General features: G+C 35.9%; 1 protein-coding gene across 1 annotated transcript in view; it reads left to right on the forward strand.

Annotated features, from left to right (window-relative positions):
• The window catches only part of LOC121369163 (leucine-rich repeats and immunoglobulin-like domains protein 3), a 66310-nt gene that overhangs the window by 27982 nt on the left and 14132 nt on the right, over window positions 1-24196 (forward strand). Inside the window, exons 5-10 of the mRNA XM_041494059.1 lie at window positions 1579-1716; window positions 4062-4205; window positions 7033-7176; window positions 9497-9568; window positions 16547-16618; window positions 23097-23240. Of these exons, the coding sequence (XP_041349993.1) occupies window positions 1579-1716; window positions 4062-4205; window positions 7033-7176; window positions 9497-9568; window positions 16547-16618; window positions 23097-23240 (714 nt within the window). The remainder of the gene's footprint in view (window positions 1-1578; window positions 1717-4061; window positions 4206-7032; window positions 7177-9496; window positions 9569-16546; window positions 16619-23096; window positions 23241-24196) is intronic.

Here is a 24196-nt window from a genome sequence, read left to right on the forward strand (position 1 = left end):
TGTATTGTGCCAACATTACCTTTATCAAATGTATACATGTGTTTATATAACGTAATTTTCACATGTTTAATGCAGGTGTGCATTGCTGGGTTTATTTAAAGATGCCAAACCGGCCCTTGTAAACAGCAGGATGTTTCAATATAGGTGATACATTCAAGCCACCTTGGTTGAAGCCTGATATTCACAAATATATATGAGAGGCTGTGTTTGTTTACAGCTTGGTGGTGCACGGAACACGCCCAGGCTAGTGTAGGGACTAACTAACCCATCTGTGAAAATACACCCTTGTATTTTTGTAACTTCACAAGGAAAACCTGACTGGAAATCCATTCTGAGGTTCAGCGTTTTCACGGAGATATCTTAGCATGGCATTCCTTCAAACCTGACACATTTCCGGGATGTTTCTAACACGTGTGTGATGAAAACAATAAAACAATTTTAAAAATCCAAAATTCGGCTGCATGTTTTTGTCTTAATCATATATATTTTTTTAATATATCTTCATGTTATGTTTAGGTTTTCAGTAGCTTCAGTAGACGATTTGTTTATTTTTAAAAACGTTTTAAAAATTCTTTTTTTTTTTTAATTATTCATAATTACATGTAATATTTATGTAGACCTGAACCAAGTTTTTGTCTAACAAAGTAAAAAGTGAGATATTATAAGTATTACTTTTGGGGGGTGGTGTGGAGGGGGTGGCAACAGTATCAACTTTTGCGTTAAAGTATTGCATTTAGATCTGTTTCTCACACACAGGAGTACATTTCAAAAACTGATTCACCTATCAGTAAATCTTAAGGCAGAGATGAATTTTACTTGTAGAATGTAGGAAATTGCATTTCAGGACATCTAAGTTTTACAAAAGTTTTGGGGAACCATACCTCTGAATCCCTTAGAAATGTTTCTTTGTCAGCCCCCAATGTCTACTTGCCTGCACCGTGCCTGCCTGTGTTTAGCACAGTGCATTGTAGGTGAGATATTTAATTCTGCCAAATTCTTATTGTGAAAATAGTTTAAAGCAGTGTATGACAAATATTTGAGAATGTCACTAGCCCTCACAGAAGCTTTGGCTAGTGCCCTGTGTATTGTAGTAATACAGTTGATAATTTCCACTAGCTAAGACTAAAAATTGACTAGCCGGGACTGAGTGCTAGTGGTAGGGGATGAAGGCATATAGGCTTGACTACAGTTAGGTGAAATCGTGTTATATAAATGTAAATGCAGTCAAACCCGCTTATTTGCATACCCTCGGTGCAGCTCGATCGTATGCAATTAACCGAGTTAGTCGATTAACCGATAGTACAGACTTTCACTTTGTAACAGCCATCCAACTACAGAAAAGCATGGGAGATGTTCTAGCACAGTGCAGTACTTCATACCAGAACTATTATAGTTAACACATGCATATTTTGTCTGTAGTTGTGCAATTAACTGGATGTGTTGTAGTGTTACAAAGGCAAATGGTTCCATGTTGGGTGAAAATAGTCGATTAACCGAATTATGCTATAAACCGATATGCAAATAAGTGGAGTTGACTGTATATAAATATGTATATAATAAATTTGTATTCGTTTACAGGCATCACAACCAGATAATGACCGTGGAGCCTAAAGCCCTCGTGACAATGCCAAATCTTCGCTTTCTGGACGTGAATTACAACCAGTTGATGGATTTGCCCATAGGAACATTTCCCGCTGGATCAAAGTTGAAAGAATTGTAAGTTTTATTTAATTGATAATCAGTTTCACAGTATAGACCCACATTTCTTATTACACAGTATTGGTTCGACTTTATGAGAAAATTCAACGCAGGCTTCCTTGGTTATGGCACAACTATTAATTTTGTCAGCAGAATCTTTTTTCTTTGTAATATATTTTAACTATACTGATCGAGCAGCAATTTAATATACATGTACATAAGTAAACTTGTTACCATGACACCGGATTGTAGAGGACACTCACATAGTTCAGTAGGTCATTTTAATGGGTAATGTCTATATTGTAAATTGTATTTAACAAAACATAAAGATATTGTGAATTATTGAACTAATATATATATATCACTGGCGTAGGAAGCGGGGGGCATGTGTGTGTGTGTGTGTGTGTGCCACCCAACTTTGTGGGAGCAGTGATGTTTTGTATATATGTATACATGTATTGATATGTGTGTGTGTGTGTGTGTGTGTGTGCCACCCAACTTTGTGGGAGCAGTGATGTTTTGTATATATGTATACATGTATTGATATATGTATGTGTGTGTGTGTGCCACCCAACTTTGTGGGAGCAGCGATGTTTTGTATATATGTATACATGTATTGATGTGTGTGTGTGTGTGTGTGCCACCCAACTTTGTGGGAGCAGCGATGTTTTGTATATATGTATACATGTATTGATATGTGTGTGTGTGTGTGTGTGTGTGTGCCACCCAACTTTTTGGGAGCAGCGATGTTTTGTATATATGTATACATGTATTGATATGTGTGTGTGTGTGTGTGTGTGTGTGCCACCCAACTTTGTGGGAGCAGCGATGTTTTGTATATATGTATACATGTATTGATATGTGTGTGTGTGTGTGTGTGCCACCCAACGTTGTGGGAGCAGCGATGTTTTGTATATATGTATACATGTATTGATATGTGTGTGTGTGTGTGTGTCACCCAACTTTGTGGGAGCAGCGATGTTTTGTATATATGTATACATGTATTGATATATGTGTGTGTGTGTGTGTGTGCCACCCAACTTTGTGGGAGCAGCGATGTTTTGTATATATGTATACATGTATTGATATATATGTGTGTGTGTGTGTGTGTGTGTGTGCCACCCAACTTTGTGGGAGAAGCGATGTTTTGTATATATGTATACATGTATTGATATATGTGTGTGTGTGTGTGTGCCACCCAACTTTGTGGGAGCAGCGATGTTTTGTATATATGTATACATGTATTGATATATATGTGTGTGTGTGTGTGTGTGTGTGTGTGCCACCCAACTTTTTGGGAGCAGCGATGTTTTGTATATATGTATACATGTATTGATATGTGTGTGTGTGTGTGTGCCACCCAACTTTGTGGGAGCAGCGATGTTTTGTATATATGTATACATGTATTGATATGTGTGTGTGTGTGTGTGTGTGCCACCCAACTTTGTGGGAGCAGCGATGTTTTGTATATATGTATACATGTATTGATATATATGTGTGTGTGTGTGCCACCCAACTTTGTGGGAGCAGCGATGTTTTGTATATATGTATACATGTATTGATATATATGTGTGTGTGTGTGTGTGTGTGTGTGTGTGTGTGTGCCACCCAACTTTTTGGGAGCAGCGATGTTTTGTATATATGTATACATGTATTGATATGTGTGTGTGTGTGTGTGCCACCCAACTTTGTGGGAGCAGCGATGTTTTGTATATATGTATACATGTATTGATGTGTGTGTGTGTGTGTGTGCCACCCAACTTTGTGGGAGCAGCGATGTTTTGTATATATGTATACATGTATTGATATGTGTGTGTGTGTGTGTGTGTGTGTGTGCCACCCAACTTTGTGGGAGCAGCGATGTTTTGTATATATGTATACATGTATTGATATATGTGTGTGTGTGTGTGTGCCACCCAACTTTGTGGGAGCAGCGATGTTTTGTATATATGTATACATGTATTGATATATGTGTGTGTGTGTGTGTGTGTGTGTGCCACCCAACTTTGTGGGAGCAGCGATGTTTTGTATATATGTATACATGTATTGATATGTGTGTGTGTGTGTGTGTGTGTGCCACCCAACTTTGTGGGAGCAGCGATGTTTTGTATATATGTATACATGTATTGATATGTGTGTGTGTGTGTGTGTGTGTGTGTGTGCCACCCAACTTTGTGGGAGCAGCGATGTTTTGTATATATGTATACATGTATTGATATATGTATGTGTGTGTGTGTGTGTGTGTGTGTGTGCCCCCCAAATTTTTGGCACCTTCCTACACCCATGTATATATATCTGTTTATATATAATTAAGTACTTGCTCCTTCCTATATATTATTCACAAACTACAATTTTTTTTGCAGACATTTGAGCAACAACAGAATTCTCAGTTTGGAAGTTGGCTGTTTCGATAATCTGACGGCATTGGAAACTTTGAAGTTGAACAAAAATAAACTGTTTGAAGTTCAGAAGAAGGTATTTGCCAACCTGACTTCATTGAAATTTCTGTAAGTATTTTTGGAACATATTTATAAGCGAATAAATCTATTTGTGGTTAAAAACTCTACACTTAAATGTATGATATATTCCCCCTAAATGATGGATATTTTCATGGCCAAAAATAATTTGTGTCCTAATAATTTTAGTTGATTTACACAGGAACACATTTTTAAAACCAATCACACCCTGCTGTTATTCAATCAAAGAACAGTTGTGTCCCTATCATTACTTGATGGAAATAAATTGACTATACTGTTTTCTAAAACACAACTCATCACTGATATCAACAGGCTTCTTACAGTCTTATAGCAAAAAATGGAAGAGCAATTATCGTGTGAATTATTCATGCATTAACCATAGTTCAGACAGGTTTTTTCTCTCTCTCCTTTTTTTTTTTTTTTGATTGGCTGGTTGTAAAGGACAGATAATATTGGTTCAGAAAAATGTGTTTTGATTGGATGGCGATAAATCAGTACAGATAGTGTAGGAGATTGCTGATTACCTAATTATCATAATAATCATATAAATTTATACGTGCTCGATACTGCTAGAACATCACCACAAGCAGTAGCTTGACCAGAAAACATGGTTGAACACATCAATACATAACTTTATTGATTGGCTTAAGAGGATCGTGTAAAAAAAAAAAAAAAAAAAAAAGAACCAAAGAAAAAAAAAGCAGCATATTAGCGTGAATGACAAGAAACGAATGTGTAATCTGTGAACAGTGAGGTACAGAGATTGTGACGATGAATGCGAGCATGATGTCTTGAAGACCTGGTTCCGAGCAATATCACTTAGCTGCACGAGCTTCCTTACAATTTATATTGATTTGACAAGTTAACTCTTTCTTTTTTTCTCTTACCACTTCATAGCATACGTAATGTATTAAATGATTCATAAATTGATTAGTTAATCGACAGTCCACATTTTGAGTATTTCCTTCTTTATTTTTGTCATGTAGTTCGTTCTGAGATTATAAATCACTTTTAGAGTGAATTTAGTCTCATATTTAGTTTTAAAATATTTGTATAAATTGTGTTAACTTTTAGCTTTAAGTATAACATTTTTGGTTTTTATGATCATGTCATAATAGTTTACATGTGTTTTTTATTTATCTGGATTGATCTTTAGTTTTATATTCATAGTTTTGGTTTATATATATTATTATATGTGTTAGAATGCTTGTGGTTTTTGTTATGCTGGGAAAATTTTCAAAGATTATATAGGAAGGAAGGATGGAAATGTTTTATTTAACGATGCACTCAACACATTTTATTTATGGTTATATGGCATCAGACATATGGTTAAGAACCACACAGATATTGAAAGAGGAAACCCACTGTCGCCACTTCATGGGCTACTCTTTTCGATTAGCAGCAAGGGATCTTTTATATGCACCATCCCACAGATAGGATAGTACATACCACAGCCTTTGTTACACCAGTTGTGGAGCACTGGCTGGAACAAGAAATAGTCCAATGGGTCCACCGATGGGGATCGACCCTAGACCGACCACACATCAAGTGAACGCTTTACCACTGGGCTACATCCCGCCTCTCAAAGATGATATAAATACACATACATGTGCACACGTCAGTGTACAGCACAATAATGATGCAGTCTAATTATGTTTAATGACATTGCAGGTGTCTAATGCACATTCACACAATTGCTTATTTCCGCCATTAAGTAATTGGAGATATGGAATGTTTTACACGAGGTTACATGTGCATGGCTACTCTCTGTCAACTTCTAATGGAATAATCGTTGCAATAATAAGTGTTGACATTTACGGCAAAATCAAGTAATTTAGCAAAAGTCTTGTCGAAGGCACATTGAAATAGCAGTCAGGGGGTAAAATACTATTACAATCGTGTTAGACATTTCCTTATAGCTGGGTTGGTTTGTTTTTTGTTTTTTTTAACTCTGTTTAATCATGCTTGTTATTTTCTTATTAGTTTTTATGGCGCTGCACCTGTGTTTATTAGCTTGTAACTAGACCGGTTTGCAGTGGTTAACTAATCTGTGCAAGGAGTTAAATGCACTTAGTCATCACCGTTTCAGATTCACACCAAATTTATAGCCCAAGTTTCGCATTTGAAATGTTTGAACAATTAAACATTTTCAGTTGGTGTATAATTTTGTATGAAGTATAATAAAAACTTTTTTTTTTTAATTGATGTACACTGAATGATGGTGATCAAATAAACTGGAAAATGTTTTGTGGTAATTACATTCAAAGGATGTATAATATAATATACCATTTTGCATACTATGAAAGTAGTATTTATGTTGATATGCACAGGACAAACATTTGTATCTCTCCTTTAAAAAGTCAGTTTGTTTTGTTTAATGACACCACTAGAGCAGATTGATTTATTAATCATCGGCTACTGGATGCTGAATATTTGATAATTCTGACACCATCGTCTTCAGTGGGACGTGGCCCAGTGGTAAATCGCTAGCTCATTGCGCAGTGGGTGTGGCATCGATCCCCATCGGTGGACCCATTGGGCTATTTCTCGCTCCAGCCAGTGCACTACGACTGGAATATGAAAGGCTGTGGTATATACTATCCTATCTGTGGGATGGTGCATATAAAAGATCCCTTACTGCTAATCAAAAAGAGTAGCCCATGAAGTGTCAACAATGGGTTACCTCTCTCAATATCTGTGTGGTCCTTAACCACGTCTGATGCCATATAACTGTAAATAAAATGTGTTGAGTGTGTCGTTAAATAAAATATTTCTTTCCTTTTTTTTTATTAATAAACATCCTAAATATAAAAAATGCCTATATTTTAAACAAATGTTTGGGATTTTTATATTGCAGTGAACTGATGAGAAACAAGATAGATAAGATTGAAGGTTTGGCATTTCAAGGGTTAACAGCACTGCAGGTGTTAAAACTGAAGCGGAATGTCATCTCCAATATGATGGCAGGATCTTTTTGGGGCCTCGAAAACATCAAAAACCTGTAAGTACACAAGTATATAGATATTAAAGTTGATAAATTTGTTTTTAAATATAATTTGTTTATAAATTTATCTTAAAATATAATGCTCTATAGTCCATTCCATCCTCCTACAAAAATATTTTTTGTAAATTATTTCAGTTTGGGTTGATCAGGGGTGTGCGCAGGAAATTTTGCCGGGGGGTGGTCGAGGTGTCTGGCGAAGCCCAACACCGCGCGCGCTGTAGGCGCGAAGCCCGAAAATTTTGAAAAATTGACCCCTTCTAGGGCTATTCTGAGGTGTTTTCTGCTGGCTAGCCGAGCTGCTTTCTGACCACATTTTTTTGGAAAGAAATTACATTAAAAATCGGGATATGAAAAAAAATTCACCTTGAGCAGGGGGGATTTCGACCCCCCAACCCCCCCCGCACACGCACCTGTGGATGTAAGAAGAAAAGTAAAGTGTTTTAAAAATAACAACTTTTTTTCTCTCACTATTTTTGTGTACAAATTAAAAAATATTCAGCTCAGAAATAAATAACTTGTAGTAAATTCTATAGTATGAAAAAGGCGTTCTGTGGGAAGGACTATAGGTCTGCATTTGTGGGTTACTCAAAACCATGCTTACTTTGATGTAGTTAATTGTTTAAGCAATATGTAAATGTATTACCATTACTGGTGGTATACAGATGAAAGCAAAACGAGTCAAATAATTTCAAGTGTTCAACTAAATGTACACACAGTAACGAGGCAAATAATTCAAACATCAAAAAAATAATAATTATGCTCTTGTTAATTCACAGGTCCAGGCATGTCACCCCCTGGTCCCTGCCTCTTGTAAGACCAATGGCTTCTTGGTCCAGACCAGAATGGCAAATAATTTCATGTTTTCAACCAAATGTACACACATAGCTTTAGCTTGTACAACTGTTATCTATACAGCTAATTGCCTATAAGCTGTTTTGTTTACTCAGTTTGTTCATGGTCTTTGCCTAACAGCTGTGGTTATCCATTTAATTTGCTATATTTAAACACTGTGTGGTCAACCCAAGTTTCCTTTTCTTTCCATGTACCAGTGGTCAAATTATGATCAAACAAAAAACCCACTGCTTGACTACATCCAATATGCAACAGTTATATCCACATACTTAGTAATATGTATATTTGCTCATCACCGTGGCAACATGAAAGTGATTAAGTCCTGACAATAGGGATAGGAAGTTTGTTTTAGGGGACAGCTTGACCCCACTGTGAGAGAGTTTGACCACTCTTTGATGTTCACCACTGGGGCATACAGAGTAATGTCACCATCAAAGGAGAACTAGTTGTTTGGCAAGCATTCTTTCATCTTTGTGGTACAGATAGTTATGTAATTTTGCTCCAATCAAAGACAGTGTTACATCACTGTATTTGGGCTGTTTGTCTGCATGGATAACTCATTTGAAACGCTCACTGTTTATGAAAAGGATTGTGTTTTTGGGTTGCTTTTGTACTTTTAATTTCGAAATTGCAAAATGAGTAATTTATTTGATGGTAGTAAACTGGTGGAATGTCTGATGTTTCTGGGCTGATTTGTAATAATGAAAGCTGTCGAAAGTTAATTTGTAACAATAAAAAAAATACTCAAGATTTAAGATCCTGTGTTCAATACATTCTTATATAAAAATATATGAATGAGTTAATATCCACAACAAGCATGTTTGAATCTTAATTTGATAATATCACATTAAAACAGTACATTCATATGTACCTACCTACCTATTTACCTACATAGCTACCTACATCAACCTACCTGCATGTACCTACCTACCCATTTACCTACATAGCTACCTGCATCAACCTACCTACATGTACCTACCTACCTATTTACCTACATCAACCTACCTACATTCACCTACCAACCTGTTTACCTACGTTCACCTACCTACCTATTTACCTACATGTACCTACCTACCTATTTACCTACATCAACCTACCTACATCAACCTACCTACCTATTTACCTACATAGCTACTACCTACATGTACCTACCTACCTACCTATTTTCCTACATAGCTACCTACATCAACCTACCTACCTATTTTCCTACATAGCTACTACCTACATCAACCAACCTACATGTACCTACCTACCTACCTATTTTCCTACATAGCTACTACGTACATCAACCAACCTACATGTATCTACTTTCTTTCCTATCTGCTTACATAAGTACCTATGTTAATTTAAAGCTCATCTGTTTAAAATGGACCATTAAAAAGATCCAAATATTTATACATAGGTTTGTTTCATTCCTTTAGTTTTTAATGAATTTGTATTAAACTATTTATTTTGTTTGTTTCAGCCAACTTGATTACAACAACATCACGAGCGTCAACAAGGGATGGTTATATGGACTTCAGTCGTTACATCAATTGTAAGTAACATTGTCACTTGTTTTTATTTCAATTAAAGGCACTGAGTCTAGTGTTTATACAATGTGAAATATGTTTGGGCTATCATAGCTTTCTTACCATTAAATAACATAATGCTTAAAATTTCTTGCTTAAACTGTAAATTTTAGCAAACTATTGTGTTTTTGGTTCTACTGTTCTTTGTATCTAATGTTAGACGAATGTGATATGATAGAAGATGAATGGTACTAGTTAAATAATTTGTGTGATTTTGGTCATGTGAACATGCCAAATGTATCTGTAGTAGTTTGATTGTACAGGTAGTGAGTGGCTCAAAATACATTTTATGGAAAACTGTTTTCTAAAAGTCGTTACCATGGGAATTAAAGCAGACCTGTCAACCCTCCCGGATTCCGCGGGAGTCTCCCGGTATTAGATCAAATCTCCTTTCACCTGTGCGGGAGACAGTTTCTCCTGTTAAATGACATTTTTGTAAGCATAAACAAAATCGATCCTCTTTTGTCAAAATAACAGAAGGGAAGTAACTCTGCCTTTTTTTCTCATTCGGAAAATGTCGACTACTTTCGGTTTCCGAGAATGTAACAGGCCGAATTGTCCCGACTGTTTAACCTTTGCCGAAGTGAGAATTGTGGGATAGCCTATTTATATTGTTAAAAAAGCACATGGAGTTTATAAAATGATGTGTTATTATAATGTTTGTTGTCATCGTAATGGCTATGAAGCGTGTTGCCGCTAATTAAACAGGCTGTGTATTGACATTCAGTGTTGCCATATAAAAAAAAAAAAATATCCAATTTAGTTCTAATAACACCTCTGAATTGTAAAATGTCTTCCCACTGGATTACATAATGCAACTATGACAAATCTGAACTGCCAGACTCCCCGAGTTGACAGCGATACACACGATGCATGTTAAAATCACATGTCACAGCAAGACAACGAAAAGACCAATTAGCTGTATAAACATACTTGTGTCAGTTAATTTTGTATGTTTGTGCGGTAAAATGTTGGTTATAAGGGTACACTTCAAGAAATTATTTTTGTACAATTAAAAAATGTTGTGTTTGACATTGACATAAAGTTACTCACGGAAATGGGTATAATTCCGGTATATTTCACACGATGTCCGTAATGAGGTTTTACTTATGATTAATGAAAATACAATGTTTATTGCATCATTATAATGATTTTAAATCAGTACCACGCCACCGTTCCTCATTATAGTAAAAACTGAATATTAATTTATAAGATTTATATAAATTTGTCTTTGGTACTTAGGTACACTAACCACAAATGATAATGTAACGCAACCTGTAAGGCTGTAAGTGTAATACCGTAAATGTACTAATTAAATTTTTTATTTCTTGTTCATGTTCTTAACATTTTTGGATAAAATATTTTATTTTTTTTAAATATGTATTAAATCATAATAATATTTAAACTTAAAAAAAAAAAAATAATAATAATAATAATAATTTTTTTTTTTTTTTTTTTAATGCCAAGATCTAAAGTTAAGAAGTATATATGACATTATAAAGTATTCATATAACTTATTGTAATAATGTTTTTTTTAAATCTTGCGATTTTGGGTTAAATTGTGTGAATTTAAAAAATCTCCTGCTTTTTGACCAAATCTCCTGCTTTTTCAACACACACCTCCTGCTTTCTCTTGACTAAAGGTTGACAGGTCTGATTAAAGAGTCAGTGAATTTCAGTCCCATAGAAACAATATCTAAGGTGGGGGGGACAAAATCTCCAATGGGGGGAACACAGCCAGATATTTTGTTTTATTTATATAGAATATTCTGACTAGAACCAAACAAATTTACATTTCCGTTTTCAGTTGGGGTGACCTGTACTTCACCACTAACCACCACCCCCACCCCCACCCCCACCCCCCACCCCTACCCCGGTGGTTCTTATGGGCCTGAATTTAAAGAACATTAAAAATTGATGCTACTCAGTGCAATACATATACACAGCTGTCTTGAAAAAAGAAAGCCAACTATATATCATTGTAATTTAAAAAGTGAAATATTATACATGTAAGTCAGTCAAGTGTAAGGTTGATCTGGAGCGAGATGACCAGAAGGGAACGGTGTGGTGTGTGTGTGTGTGGGAGTGTCAGGGATTAAACCGGTCCCCAAGGGGGGTATCAGGGATTAAACCGGTCCCCGAGGGGGGTAGGAGATTTGCATAATTGAGCTGTATGTCCCCTAGACGTGTGTGACAATTGGTTGATTTGGGTATGACATAAATCTCCGCCACTCACTGGTTCCCATTGTGTTGTCTCTGTATCGGGTGTGAAATCTGCAGTGACCTAAACCCAACTTCTCAATTCCTCGTCTGTGTGTTAATCCAAACCAATTTATCCACACACAGACTCGTTCCAGATCACTGCCTTTTTGTTAGGTATTAGTTTAAAGAAAAAAAGTTTGTAAAAAAAGTCCCGATCTTTTGATTGACATGGACAAAAGTTTCTTTATTGTTTGTACGTCAATCTTCTCTGCATGTGGTTTATTTTGTTTCTTTATTTTTTTTATTGTAATTTTATTAAATCTTTAACTGATTGCAAGTCAACCATGTTTATTATTTGGACTTGTTAAAAGTCTTTTGTGGGGGTTTCGAAGTAATTATAACAGATTTTATAGCTTCAATTAGTTACCCTTTTGTACAAAATGTAGATTGACTGTTAGCATACTCATTTTAAACAATACCGACAGCTCGTTGCATTTCCTGTTTTGTGTCATGTTGTTAAAATTTTAATTATGTTAATCGATCTAATACATTTTTATAAAAGGTTACATAACAGTTATATTCCTTTTAGAAAACTCCAGACATTTACCAAAAGAAAATAACAAGCGACATGATTGGTTGCAATTTTGCAGCTAATTGTGATTGATTAACCAATTACATTGGTGTTTATTTTTATTACTATCCACAGAGGAAGTGACATACATTGTAACACCATGCATGTTTTGGTAGTGAATTTTAAAAAAATTACTTTCAGTTAAATTCAATTAAACTTCACTGTCTCAGACAGACACCTCGATATGGGATGTATGTCAAGGACATTTACAGTAGATCCTGTCTTGGACAGAACTCTGGCAAAGTCGGAGGTTGTGTCCACAACAGGCGTGCTTGAACAGTACTCTGATGGAAGCATGCCATAAGTTACCCACACCCACACAGGACAGTGGGTTAATGGATAGTTTGTTAGTTGTTAGTGGGAGAGAAGTCAGTATAGTGGCTATACCATCCTCCAATGAGCCAATCAAGCTATATCTGGGTGACAGCCGGTACTGGGGTGTGAACTCATTACCTACCAGACCTAAGACATTTAGCTTAACCACAATACCAGCAAGGCCGGTATTCATGGGTTCACAGATGTAGAGTTTTATTGAACATGCCACTGGGTGCGACCCAAGGTTGACTCTGGTATAGGAAGTCTCCCATCTGTGACAACGAAGAATAAAGCTTTCATCTGTGTCTAATCCATTCAGCTACAATACTCAATAGTTTGTCAGGCTAGACTTTCTCCCTGGCTGCATCTTCCACCCTCTATACCCTGATGGGGGGCACTCTTTGGGTTCTCATATTTTCACATCACTGTTGATCCTTTCTTCAAAATGATTCTCTCTCTCTCTCTGTCTCTCTCTCTCTCTCTCTCTCTCTCTCTCTCTCTCTCTCTCTCTCTCTCTCTCTCTCTCTCTCTCTCTCTCTCTCTCTCTAAACTTTTACGGTGTTATTAAACAAATATTGTCTTTCTTTCATTTCCCACCCACAAGAAATAGTTAGCAACAGCCATGGATGAGGATACAAAACTATATATAGTAGCAAGGAATCTTTTGTATACACCACCCCACAGACAGGATAGCACATATCATGCCCTTTGATATACCAGTCGTGCTGCACTGGCTGAAACGAAAAATAGCCCAATGGGCCACCGACGGGGATCAATCTCAGACTGACCGCACACCAAGCGAGTGCTTTACCACTGGGCTACGTCTCGCCCCTTCAGAAAATAAAGACCAAGAACTACAAAACTAAATATTTAAAACAAAACAGTTGTATATTTGCGAAATTGTTTTTGATATGATTATTTCAGTGGGGTATTGTTTCTCTTAATGGAATGACTCTGCTTCAAATATTGTTTACATTATTTGCTTCGTTCCACGTGTGAATGGCAATAACCGAGGCTTTTAGATTTCATAATGTTTTTCTCTGATTCGTTTTGTTCCACATTAGTATATGTACCTAACAATGGTCTGTCTCAAATCTGGACTCGATCAGCAATATGTTTCTAGTTCATTACAGTTTAGCAGGCAGACGGCAATTTCAGCCATCTTGAAATACTGTTCTTCCAAGATGTTTTTTTTTTTTCGTTTTCTTTTTCTTTTTTTTTTTTTCGTTGTTTCCATCCTGTATATCGCATGATATGTGAATATTTTTGCTTGGGAAATATGTTCAGGTTATGGCTCATTTAGAACATACAATCTTGAAAATGTTTAATAATTGCTTCTCTTGCCATATGTACAAGGAATATCTCATATTCTTTACCTGATGCATAAATGTTTTAGCCATATTAACTGGACTTATTATAAATATAATACTGCTGGAAAAATATTTTCTTTTCCTGTGCATGTTGAAAAGTGATGCTTTCTTGAGGTGATGAGCTTGCAAGCTGCTGCTGTTTTTGTGGTTTGTTTATTTTGTTCCTAGTGCCGGAACAGTGTAGCCAATCTGAGGCTGGGTTTTGTGGATTGAGTTACCAACAAACAAATGAAAACAAAAAAGTGACATTTTGATGATAGGCCGTGAGAGGTCACAGTTTATAATTTGCTGTGTATGACTTGCTTAAAGACCCAGATGTTAACCTGGGAGGGTATTTTTCATACTTTTTATCTGATTTTTCACACTTTTTATCTGATTTTTCACACTTTTTATCTGATTTCAGCCTCTTTTTTGTGTTTTGTGGGGGTTTTTAACATAAATCTTTTTCACAAATAGACTGATTTTGATCTGGAATGCTGAAAAGTCGCCCTTATTTCAGTATGATGTATTATGTCCTTACCTTTTTAAAAGACCATTTCTGTTTTTAGTGGTTAAATTGGCCTCATATCCATGGTTAATATATTGGACTGAAACAAACTACAGTCTTGTGCTGTTATTTTTCAATATTTAATTTTTAATTTTTTTTTTAGAAAAGACAAATTTTATAAAATTTATCATGAATGCATGCCTCGCTGTTTAAGGTGAGCTATCACTCTCGCTCTCCATCACTCACCTGAGACTAGTTCAAGGAGAGTAGTTTTTAGCTTTCTTTGGTATTGTGAATTTATTATTATGGTTCCAGTATGGTAATATCTTAAATGGCTCCCCATAATCTAATTTAGGGAAGCAATTAATCACTCACCTCATTTTTTTTTTTTTACATCAAGGTCTGTTAATATCTGTTTTCAGATTGCATAAATTGATTTGGTATGAATTATTTACTTACTTCTTTCTCAAATGTTGATAACTATCATTGCTTGGTAATAGTTAAGCATTATCTGGGATCCTGAGGTGTCAGAGGTGGTGGGATCAATCCTTCTGCAATCTCTTTAGGTTTTCGCCCATTCCACCCAGTGGTGGTAACACAGTATATGTATGTGCTACGATAAAGAATATTTCAATAAGGATTTCTCGTTGGTGTAATAACTGAATAGGTTATGTAATGGAAACAGTTGACTGAATATCAGACGTATTTTAATATGATTAATAAATAAATTGTACTAAGAGGTCAGAACTTTATTTTAAAAGAAGTTTAAAATTTTAAGATATAAAATTTCAATTTAATGCAATATTTCACATTTTGAGATAATTTTCAATTTTTTTTACTGATAAAATATATGTGTTTAATGTTACAACCTTAGTTTTGATATGAATTAATATTAATCAGATAGGTTTTTTAAATTTTAAAATATAAAATTTCAATTCAAGAAGAAGAAGAGAAGTTTTCCAACGTTGTTATGGATAAACTATATGTGTTTAATGTTATAAAAAGCAACCCTACTTTTTGATATGAATTAATTTGAATCAGATGTTACAGATGGCAGCCAGATTTGTTAAATATATATGAAAAAAGAGCGGCCCATCAGAAAGGTCAGTGTATAAGCGTTAGGATATACAGATGTTGGTGGAAATGAGGATATGCTTGTGAAAATACACACAGTGACAGCAGCCTCAACCTGTTTATTCTCAGAGTGGGATTTAGCTCAGTCGGGAGAGTGCTGTCCGGAGGTGCTTTGGTTGTAGCATCAAACCCCCTCAGTGGACCAATTCTCTGATTTTTTTTTTTTGTAGATTTTTTTGATTATTATTATTATTGATTTAAAAAAAAAAAAAATTGTATTGTATGTCAGAATTATCAAATGTTTGACATCCTTGTGAGGCGATGAATCGGGGCACCCCAACCCTGACATCGTCAAAATGAGCTGGGGGATAATATAATAATTTTTTTTAAAAGAACCAAAAAAAAATTTGACATCCAGTATGGCAGTAGACGATGATTAATAAAACATGTGTCTAGTGGTGTTCTTGAACAAAACCAACTTAAGAGTTTCTAAGTGTTTATTCTGGGCCTTATAAACACTCCTTGAAGCAATGTTCCTTTGTCATGGTACATTGCAATCCCATTAAAATAGCCGTTGTTAACATTTGATTGGTTTGTATTGTTACCAGTGTCATATGTTTATTATTATACCTTCTGTATTTTACTCAATAAGGTGTGTTTTCGAGTGGAATTAAGGTTTTAAAAAAAAAAAAAAAACCATTTATGTAAACACTAGGCTCTGTATAAAATAGATTTTGCTGATTTAGTGTGTGAATGTTGCTAGTGGTACAGATCATCTCAGAACTATGTAGAGAATACCTGTGGCTTGTAATCAAAAGATTTGTTAAATTTTATTATTTTTAAATTTTAAATTGTTTATTTTCAGGTCATTGGCTCACAACAATATAAATAATATTGAACCAGAGGGACTGAGTTTCTGCGAACGTCTTCACAAAATGTAAGTTATTTTTATTTATAATTTATTCCCATTTTATTTATGGTTTGTATGTGTTGAAAAATGTGTAGTCATCAGTCTAAAACTCCCTTTTTTAAGTTAAAACTGACTATTATTGGTTTAGTCATTATCTATCAATTGTAATTTATTTAGAGATAACATTTGACAACTATAACAAAAAATTATGACTGTTTTATATTTTTATTAGAGCTTTTGGGGGATATTGAAGTCATATTTGATTGATCAAAGCCTATATTTCTAGTAAATGACAATGTTTGTGAAATCATTATCTATGTGTTGTAACATCTTTGATCAATGATCTCAGGTCATTATTTGTGACATTATTCATCTTGTGACAGGTTCTGTCATTGGTCTAGATGTCAACCGTTCATGATCATAGCTATATTATAAATCATTGGTTTAAGAAATCACTAACTGTGGTGTAACAAACTTGATCAATGATGTAGAAGTTGACTGCTGGTTGCCATATTGTTAATTTTTGCGAGAGAATATTTTTGTTACAATCTGGTCAAAAAGACATGAGGTTGACAATGTTTTTGTACTTCAGTAGGTGTGGCTGTGGTAATGCATAAAACCTGTGGTCTAAACCCACGATTATATATATATATATATATATATATATATATATATATATATATATATATATTGCTGAACAGTGTGTGGCATTATCGGCCATTTACTTAACTTTTTTGTATTAACCTCACAGCCCGTGAAATAAGTAAACAAACTGCACATAACTCCCATATTTGTACAGTTTTTGTTTTGATATCGTTCTTTTTCTCCCTTAGGCCCCGTTTCTCTGTCTGTTTTTTAGGTGGTGTTATTGTGCGTATATAATTTTTTTCTTCTTTTCGGAGATGAATCTAAATAATGTTACACTCAGTCGCATCTGCTTTGAGTACACATCGGATGATTGAATATGAGGCCTCTTTGGCTTATAGCAAAGCTTTCTTTAGACGAAAGCAACAATTGTGCGTGTTTTGGTGTGCTTCATCGCCTTTCTATTGCCGGCATTGTGACGAGGCGCCAGTTGTGAGTCAGGCCAGTGTCAAAGGCAGTCGATAATTCAATTGAAAAGCCGAATAAGAATAAAAAATAGGACTTGAGAAACGGTCCCTAGAAGTAAATGGTACAAAACATTTGTGAAGATATTTGTGTTCGAGATTCTCTGTGTATCTGGCTGTGCGATTATTTTTGTGAGTGACAGTTTTTTCTTTTATTGTCACTTTTCCCCTTCCCACAATGCACTGGTCCAGCTGCAGAGCGTAGTAAACACTTGAAAACTTGATTGGCCAAATAGTACTTGTGAAAAGGAAATTTTCTTTGTAGTCTTATGTACAGGCTAGCATTTACCTTCGAGTCCTAATTTTCGACCAAGAAATTGTTTTGTTGATAAACCTAATATTAGATATAATTGTCTGTGTTTTTCTTCATGTCATTTTTTGTGATATATAATATATATAAAATGTGCTGTATTCTTAATGCAAATACAGTGAAACCTGCTTAACCGGGCCTCCCAAGGGATATAGAAATTGATGTCTTTATCAACTTTTAAATTGCTTATGCTGAACGAAACTAATTGAAATAACCCCTGATGTTTTTTTTGTGCTGTGTAGCAGATTTGGCTTTAAAGTATACTTATGTCAGTCAAAACAAAATTTAATTTTTAATTTGCACTGTATATATATTTGTCATAAATATTTTGGTGTGTTTTCATTACAAGGAAATTAAAAAACCCCAACAACTTGCAAAAACATTTGTTTTGTTTATGGACACTGCTAAAGCACATTGATTAATTAATCATCGGCTGTTGGATGTCAAAACAACATATAATGTCACAGAAAAATGTCTTAACCAGGGAGCTGTATAAATAAAACATCTAGGATGTAACCATTTTGAAATTAATTAGTTTCAACTTCTTCTTTTTTGTGCGGAACACTTTTTCTCCTGAGTAAAGGTTTAACTAAAAAGGGGAGTGTATTCTGTTGGTGTTCTGGCTCATTAGGTGAAAACAAACTGGGGCCGGCCTAGCACGAGGCAGCCATGTCCCAGTAAGTGTGTGTGGAGAGCTGTCGGCACACAGACAGTATTTATCGAGCATGTCGTGTCCTGCTCATCCAGCCATCTTGGTCACCACTGACTCATTTCCTTCCGTACACCTGTAGTGAAAAAAATACTTGCCTGATGCGCAGTCAGTTTAGTATCAATCCCTGTCGGTGAGACCATTGGGCTATTTCTCATCCCAGCCAGTGCTCCACAACTAGTGTAACAAAGGCTGTGGTATGTACAGGATTGATCCCCGTCGGTGGGCCCAATGGGCTATTTCTCATCCCAGCCAGTCCACAACTGATATAACAAAGGCTGTGGTATATACAGGATCAATCCCCATCAGTGGGCCCAATGGGCTATTTCTCATCCCAGCCAGTGCTCCACAACTAGTGTAACAAAGGCTGTGGTATATACAGGATCAATCCCCATCAGTGGGCCCAATGGGCTATTTCTCATCCCAGCCAGTGCTCCACAACTGATATAACAAAGGCTGTGGTATATACAGGATCAATCCCCATCAGTGGGCCCAATGGGCTATTTCTCATGCCAGCCAGTGCTCCACAACTAGTGTAACAAAGGCTGTGGTATATACAGGATCAATCCCCATCAGTGGGCCCAATGGGCTATTTCTCATCCCAGCCAGTGCTCCACAACTGGTATAACAAAGGCTGTGGTATATACAGGATCAATCCCCATCAGTGGGCCCAATGGGCTATTTCTCATCCCAGCCAGTGCTCCACAACTAGTGTAACAAAGGCTGTGGTATATACAGGATCAATCCCCATCAGTGGGCCCAATGGGCTATTTCTCATCCCAGCCAGTGCTCCACAACTGGTATAACAAAGGCTGTGGTATATACAGGATTGATCCCCGTTGGTGGGCCCATTGGGCTATTTCTCATCCCAGCCAGTGCTCCACAACTAGTGTAACAAAGGCTGTGGTATATGCAGGATTGATCCCTGTCGGTGGGCCCATTGGGCTATTTCTCATCCCAGCCAGTGCTCCACAACTAGTGTAACAAAGGCTGTGGTATGTACAGGATTGATCCCCGTCGGTGGGCCCAATGGGCTATTTCTCATCCCAGCCAGTCCATAACTAGTGTAACAAAGGCTGTGGTATATACAGGATCAATCCCCATCAGTGGGCCCAATGGGCTATTTCTCATCCCAGCCAGTCCACAACTGATATAACAAAGGCTGTGGTATATACAGGATCAAACCCCGTCAGTGGGCCCATTGGGCTAATTTTTTGTTTTAGCTACTGCTCCACAATTGGTATATCAAAGGCTGTGGTGTCTCAACTGTGGTGTCAGAAATAGCCAGTATGTGTTTTGTGCCCCCTCTCATAATTGAAGGATGAGGTAGGTAATAACTGCAGCCTCCCAAATATTGCTGGCATCGTCCTACTGTTGGATTTTGTTTAAAATTCTAATGTGTTACTGACGTGTATTATATCAGGTGCTAGTTTTTTATGATTTAAAAAAAATAAAAAATGAATGTACTATGACATATTTGACTGAATTAAAGGCGCAGGCCCTAGTTTTAATCAGTAAACAATGGACACTAAGTTTAGTTAATTTACAAACCTGTAACTCATTTGGATAAAGTTAAAATAGAGTGAAAGAAGAGTGTGTGACATTAAAACAGGAATTATCCTTAAAAATAGACTAGAACTCAAATCAATAAACCGCTACTTCTCAGACGCACATGAATTTTTAAAAATATGAAAAATGCAATTTTTGGTACTACAAACACTAGGATTACCATAAAGAATAAAATATAAGTAATGATTGATTTCAGTGATCATAAATGGCTCTAATAGTGAAAAATAAGCTGTAGAGTTTAAAAACTAGGGTCTGTCCCTTTAAATCAGGGAGAGGTGATCATATATTATTATTATTATTATATATGTGTGGAAAAGTAAAGTAGGTGGGAAAGACCTGTAGCCAACAAATAAAGCATATTTACGCACACTCACACACAATTACTGAGATTGAGTTTGTTTTGTGCATTCTGCTTCAGTTTTGAAGTCACATCAAGTTGCACACAGCTGTTTAAAATCCAGCAGATGTGTCCAACTACCTTGCAGACGGCAAAACAACTCTCACAGAAATAGCAGACGGCATCAGCAGCCATATTGTTTCTTCGTCCCTCCTTTTTCCTTGAAAGGGGAGAGGGTTAATTTCCAAATGAATCGGTGATGATTTTTCTCCCAAGCAAACTGATTTGGTAACTTTGCTCCTTGAATTTTACGAAATGATAAAAAAAAAATCCATCACTGCTGGCAATACGATCAGGCAGCAGATCCCCAAAAGCAGCCATGTTTATTTGTGTTCCTGGCCAACTGGCACTTTCAAAGGTAGCGCGCCATGTGTGAGCCATCGCAGGCAGTGTAGCGGAGTGGTGGAATGTTATTGGCAGGCCGAAATGTGTGCCCGCTTGTCAGCGCCTTAGCCCCAGCAGCTGGAGGTAATCGGCTTCAAAGTCAAGCTTCACACCTGAATCTGTTAAATTGGACGCCATTTTGGTACGATTTTGGCATACAGCCCATAGCACAGTGGCTGTGGGTACTAATTAACAATACAGATGGGATCAGACTGAGGGGAGGGGGGTTGGGATGAAGGGAGGGAGGAGGAGCATACAGGGTTTTTAAGATGTTTTATAAACTGTTTTTGTTACTTGGGTAGTTAGTGTTACATGAAGCAATATATATTTTTAATATTTTAATAGTTTTATTATTTGAAGCAATATATATTTTTAATATTTTAATAGTTTTATTATTTAATAATATTTTATATAGACTCCTTGTTATGTTGTTATAAATTTGTAGGTTTTTTTTACAATAATTAATTTGTAATGGTTTATAAAATCCTTGCTATGCTATGTTTTATAATTAAATTTATATTTCAAAAATTTTAATTTTAATTTTTAAGAAAATATCAGTTAAAATATTATTTATATTTGCTCTACACCTGCCTATTTGTTTAGTTGATTTTTTTTAAAATTATTTTTTAGTTAAAAGCTTTTAAATGACTCATAAGATTTTTAAAAATTCTATCATAACATCTTGATAATTGACATTAATAATTTGTTACGCGCAATCAATTATGCATCAGTCCTAGAAAATAAACTAACCGTGCCCTGAGACCCATTGAATCGTATGCTGTATTCTTTCACATATTTTCTCTTTTATAAATGTTATGTCATGCGAGAGTTATGGGTACCAATTTACTGACTCCTGGTAGGTTGGTTTGGAGCAGTTTGTTGTGAACACTACGTTAAAGTTTCCCATTCAGCGATGAATTGCCGATTGTAGCCGTTTCTATAGATCTGGGTCAGCTCATGGGCTGTTTGGTAACAGTCCGGTATCCGAATTGGATTTCTAGTGGCCTAAACAATGCACCATTTGAGTCGTCTATAATTACAGTGCATGAAGGTTTGGTGCGATTCAGGTCACTTTGATAACATTTTGTATTAAAATTCCATAGATATTGTCCCAGTGTCTGCAGAGCTGTATCCCCCCCTGGGGACCGACACAAGAGAAAATTAAGGATGTTTTTGATATACACTATCTTAGGAGTAGGTACTCAAAATCTCAAATCATGATTGTAAATCCACTTGAAGAAATAGGGGACAAATTGTTTGTAAACCCAGGCTTTGCAGTAGAGTTTCTCATGTATTGTGGTCATCTAATGGCCATTGACAACACATATATCTCAAGTGTTCCATACTCTGTTGAGAGCTCGCCTTCCATTGGTCTGTACATAATCAGAGCTTTTCTTCTGTGTTTGACTTCCTCCTATTTCATGCCTTGTTGTCTACATGCATACAGTGATCTTTACGCATCATTTTGTAAACATATTACTTGACACATGGAGGACTTCAAAAAATAACTAAGGAACAAAAATATCTCATAGATTTATATTAATGATTTTTTTTTGGGGGGGGGGGGGGGGGGGGGGGGGAGCATTTGACTAAGGATAGTGGAACCTGTTCAAGTACCATAGCCAGTTTATATACAAATACATATACATTGACCTATTAAAAAAACCATTTCTGTTAATTGACATATTTGCCAATCTGCCCTGTCACTTAAAAATCGTCAACAAACCCATATGAAATTCAGCAATTCTGTTTGCATTTTGCTATTTTTATACTTAAATCAGTTATTCCATGTCCACTTTTTTCTTAACCACATGTAGATCATCACATTTATAAAATTTCCATATAAATATATCCACCTAGTAAACAATGTGCTGGGGTATTGTTAAACAGTCCTTTTCTTGTTGCTGTTGTTTGCCATTGATTTCCACATATGACAAAACCAGACTGTATATCACAGTTACGACACCTGTTATGTTTTGACATCTCTTATTAAACAATGCGTTACAAGTTTTTGTTTTTGTTTTCAGTGATTTGTCTCGGAACAACTTGACGTCGATTGATGAGAAGATGTTTGCTGGAATGACCACACTTCAGGATCTCCTGCTGAATAATAATAAAATATCTCGTATCGATATCGGAGCCTTTCAAGATCTCTCCTCTCTCAGTAATCTGTAAGTCTAATTTTTTTAGTTATCTCCCTTTATTTTTTCCTATTTTAATCATATTTAAATATTCATGTTCAAATCAGACCGATTTTGCATATTCTCACTTTTTTCTTCTTTTTTTTCTATATTGTAACATGGCTGACTTTGTTTTTAGACATTAAATTTCGGTTTCTTTGTGGTGTTTTTCAGTTAATGTCTAATGAATTTGATATCTTCTTGTTAAAGTATTATAGCAAACAAAAAAAAGTCTGGGTAATTTACTGTAAGCCGAAAAATTTACTTACTGCTAAAGACCAGTTGACAGCAAAAATTTTTTTTGTGAATGTGAAATTTACATTGATTAATTTTTTTTATAGATTTTTGTAGTTTTTTAAGCATACAGTGTTCAAACTTTAAAAAAAAAATCCTCATAAAATTGAACTTAGTGTTAAAGTTGTGAGCTGCATTACATCAAACAGGAATGAAAATAAAATAAATATACAAAATATCAATCCTAAGAAATTAATAAAATATGTCCTTTTAGCAAAAGTTCCCTTTCTTAGTTGAAACTCTTTGGTCTTGGGAGGTGAAGAAATGGTGAGGACGTGTGAACGCACCACATGCCCTGCTCCGTATGCTAGCATGCTCATGCTAAAAATAAATGTTTGATACGGTGTCCACAAATGTGACGGCGCCTGGTACTGTAGGTTGTCTGTGAAAAGTTTCCGCATAGTGATGTGGTTTGAGAGAAATATGTGCAAAAACTTTGAAAATCTTCCCCATAAAAGAATGCGTCTCGTAGAGTCGGGTTCTCTAGGCCGGCTTGTTTGTCAGGCTTATCCCCGACTCGAAATGGGAGATCACCGCGAGGCACATGCACAAACGTAACCACGGCGGTGACCCGACCTTTCGAGGTTCTCCCAGTTCATGTCCGCATGTAGCTCTTCACAGTCTTCTGTATTGTGTTTTCCTCCGCTTTCGCT

This window comes from Gigantopelta aegis, chromosome 3, assembly GCF_016097555.1.
Source record: "Gigantopelta aegis isolate Gae_Host chromosome 3, Gae_host_genome, whole genome shotgun sequence".
In the NCBI taxonomy this organism is placed as follows: Eukaryota; Metazoa; Mollusca; class Gastropoda; order Neomphalida; family Peltospiridae; genus Gigantopelta; species Gigantopelta aegis.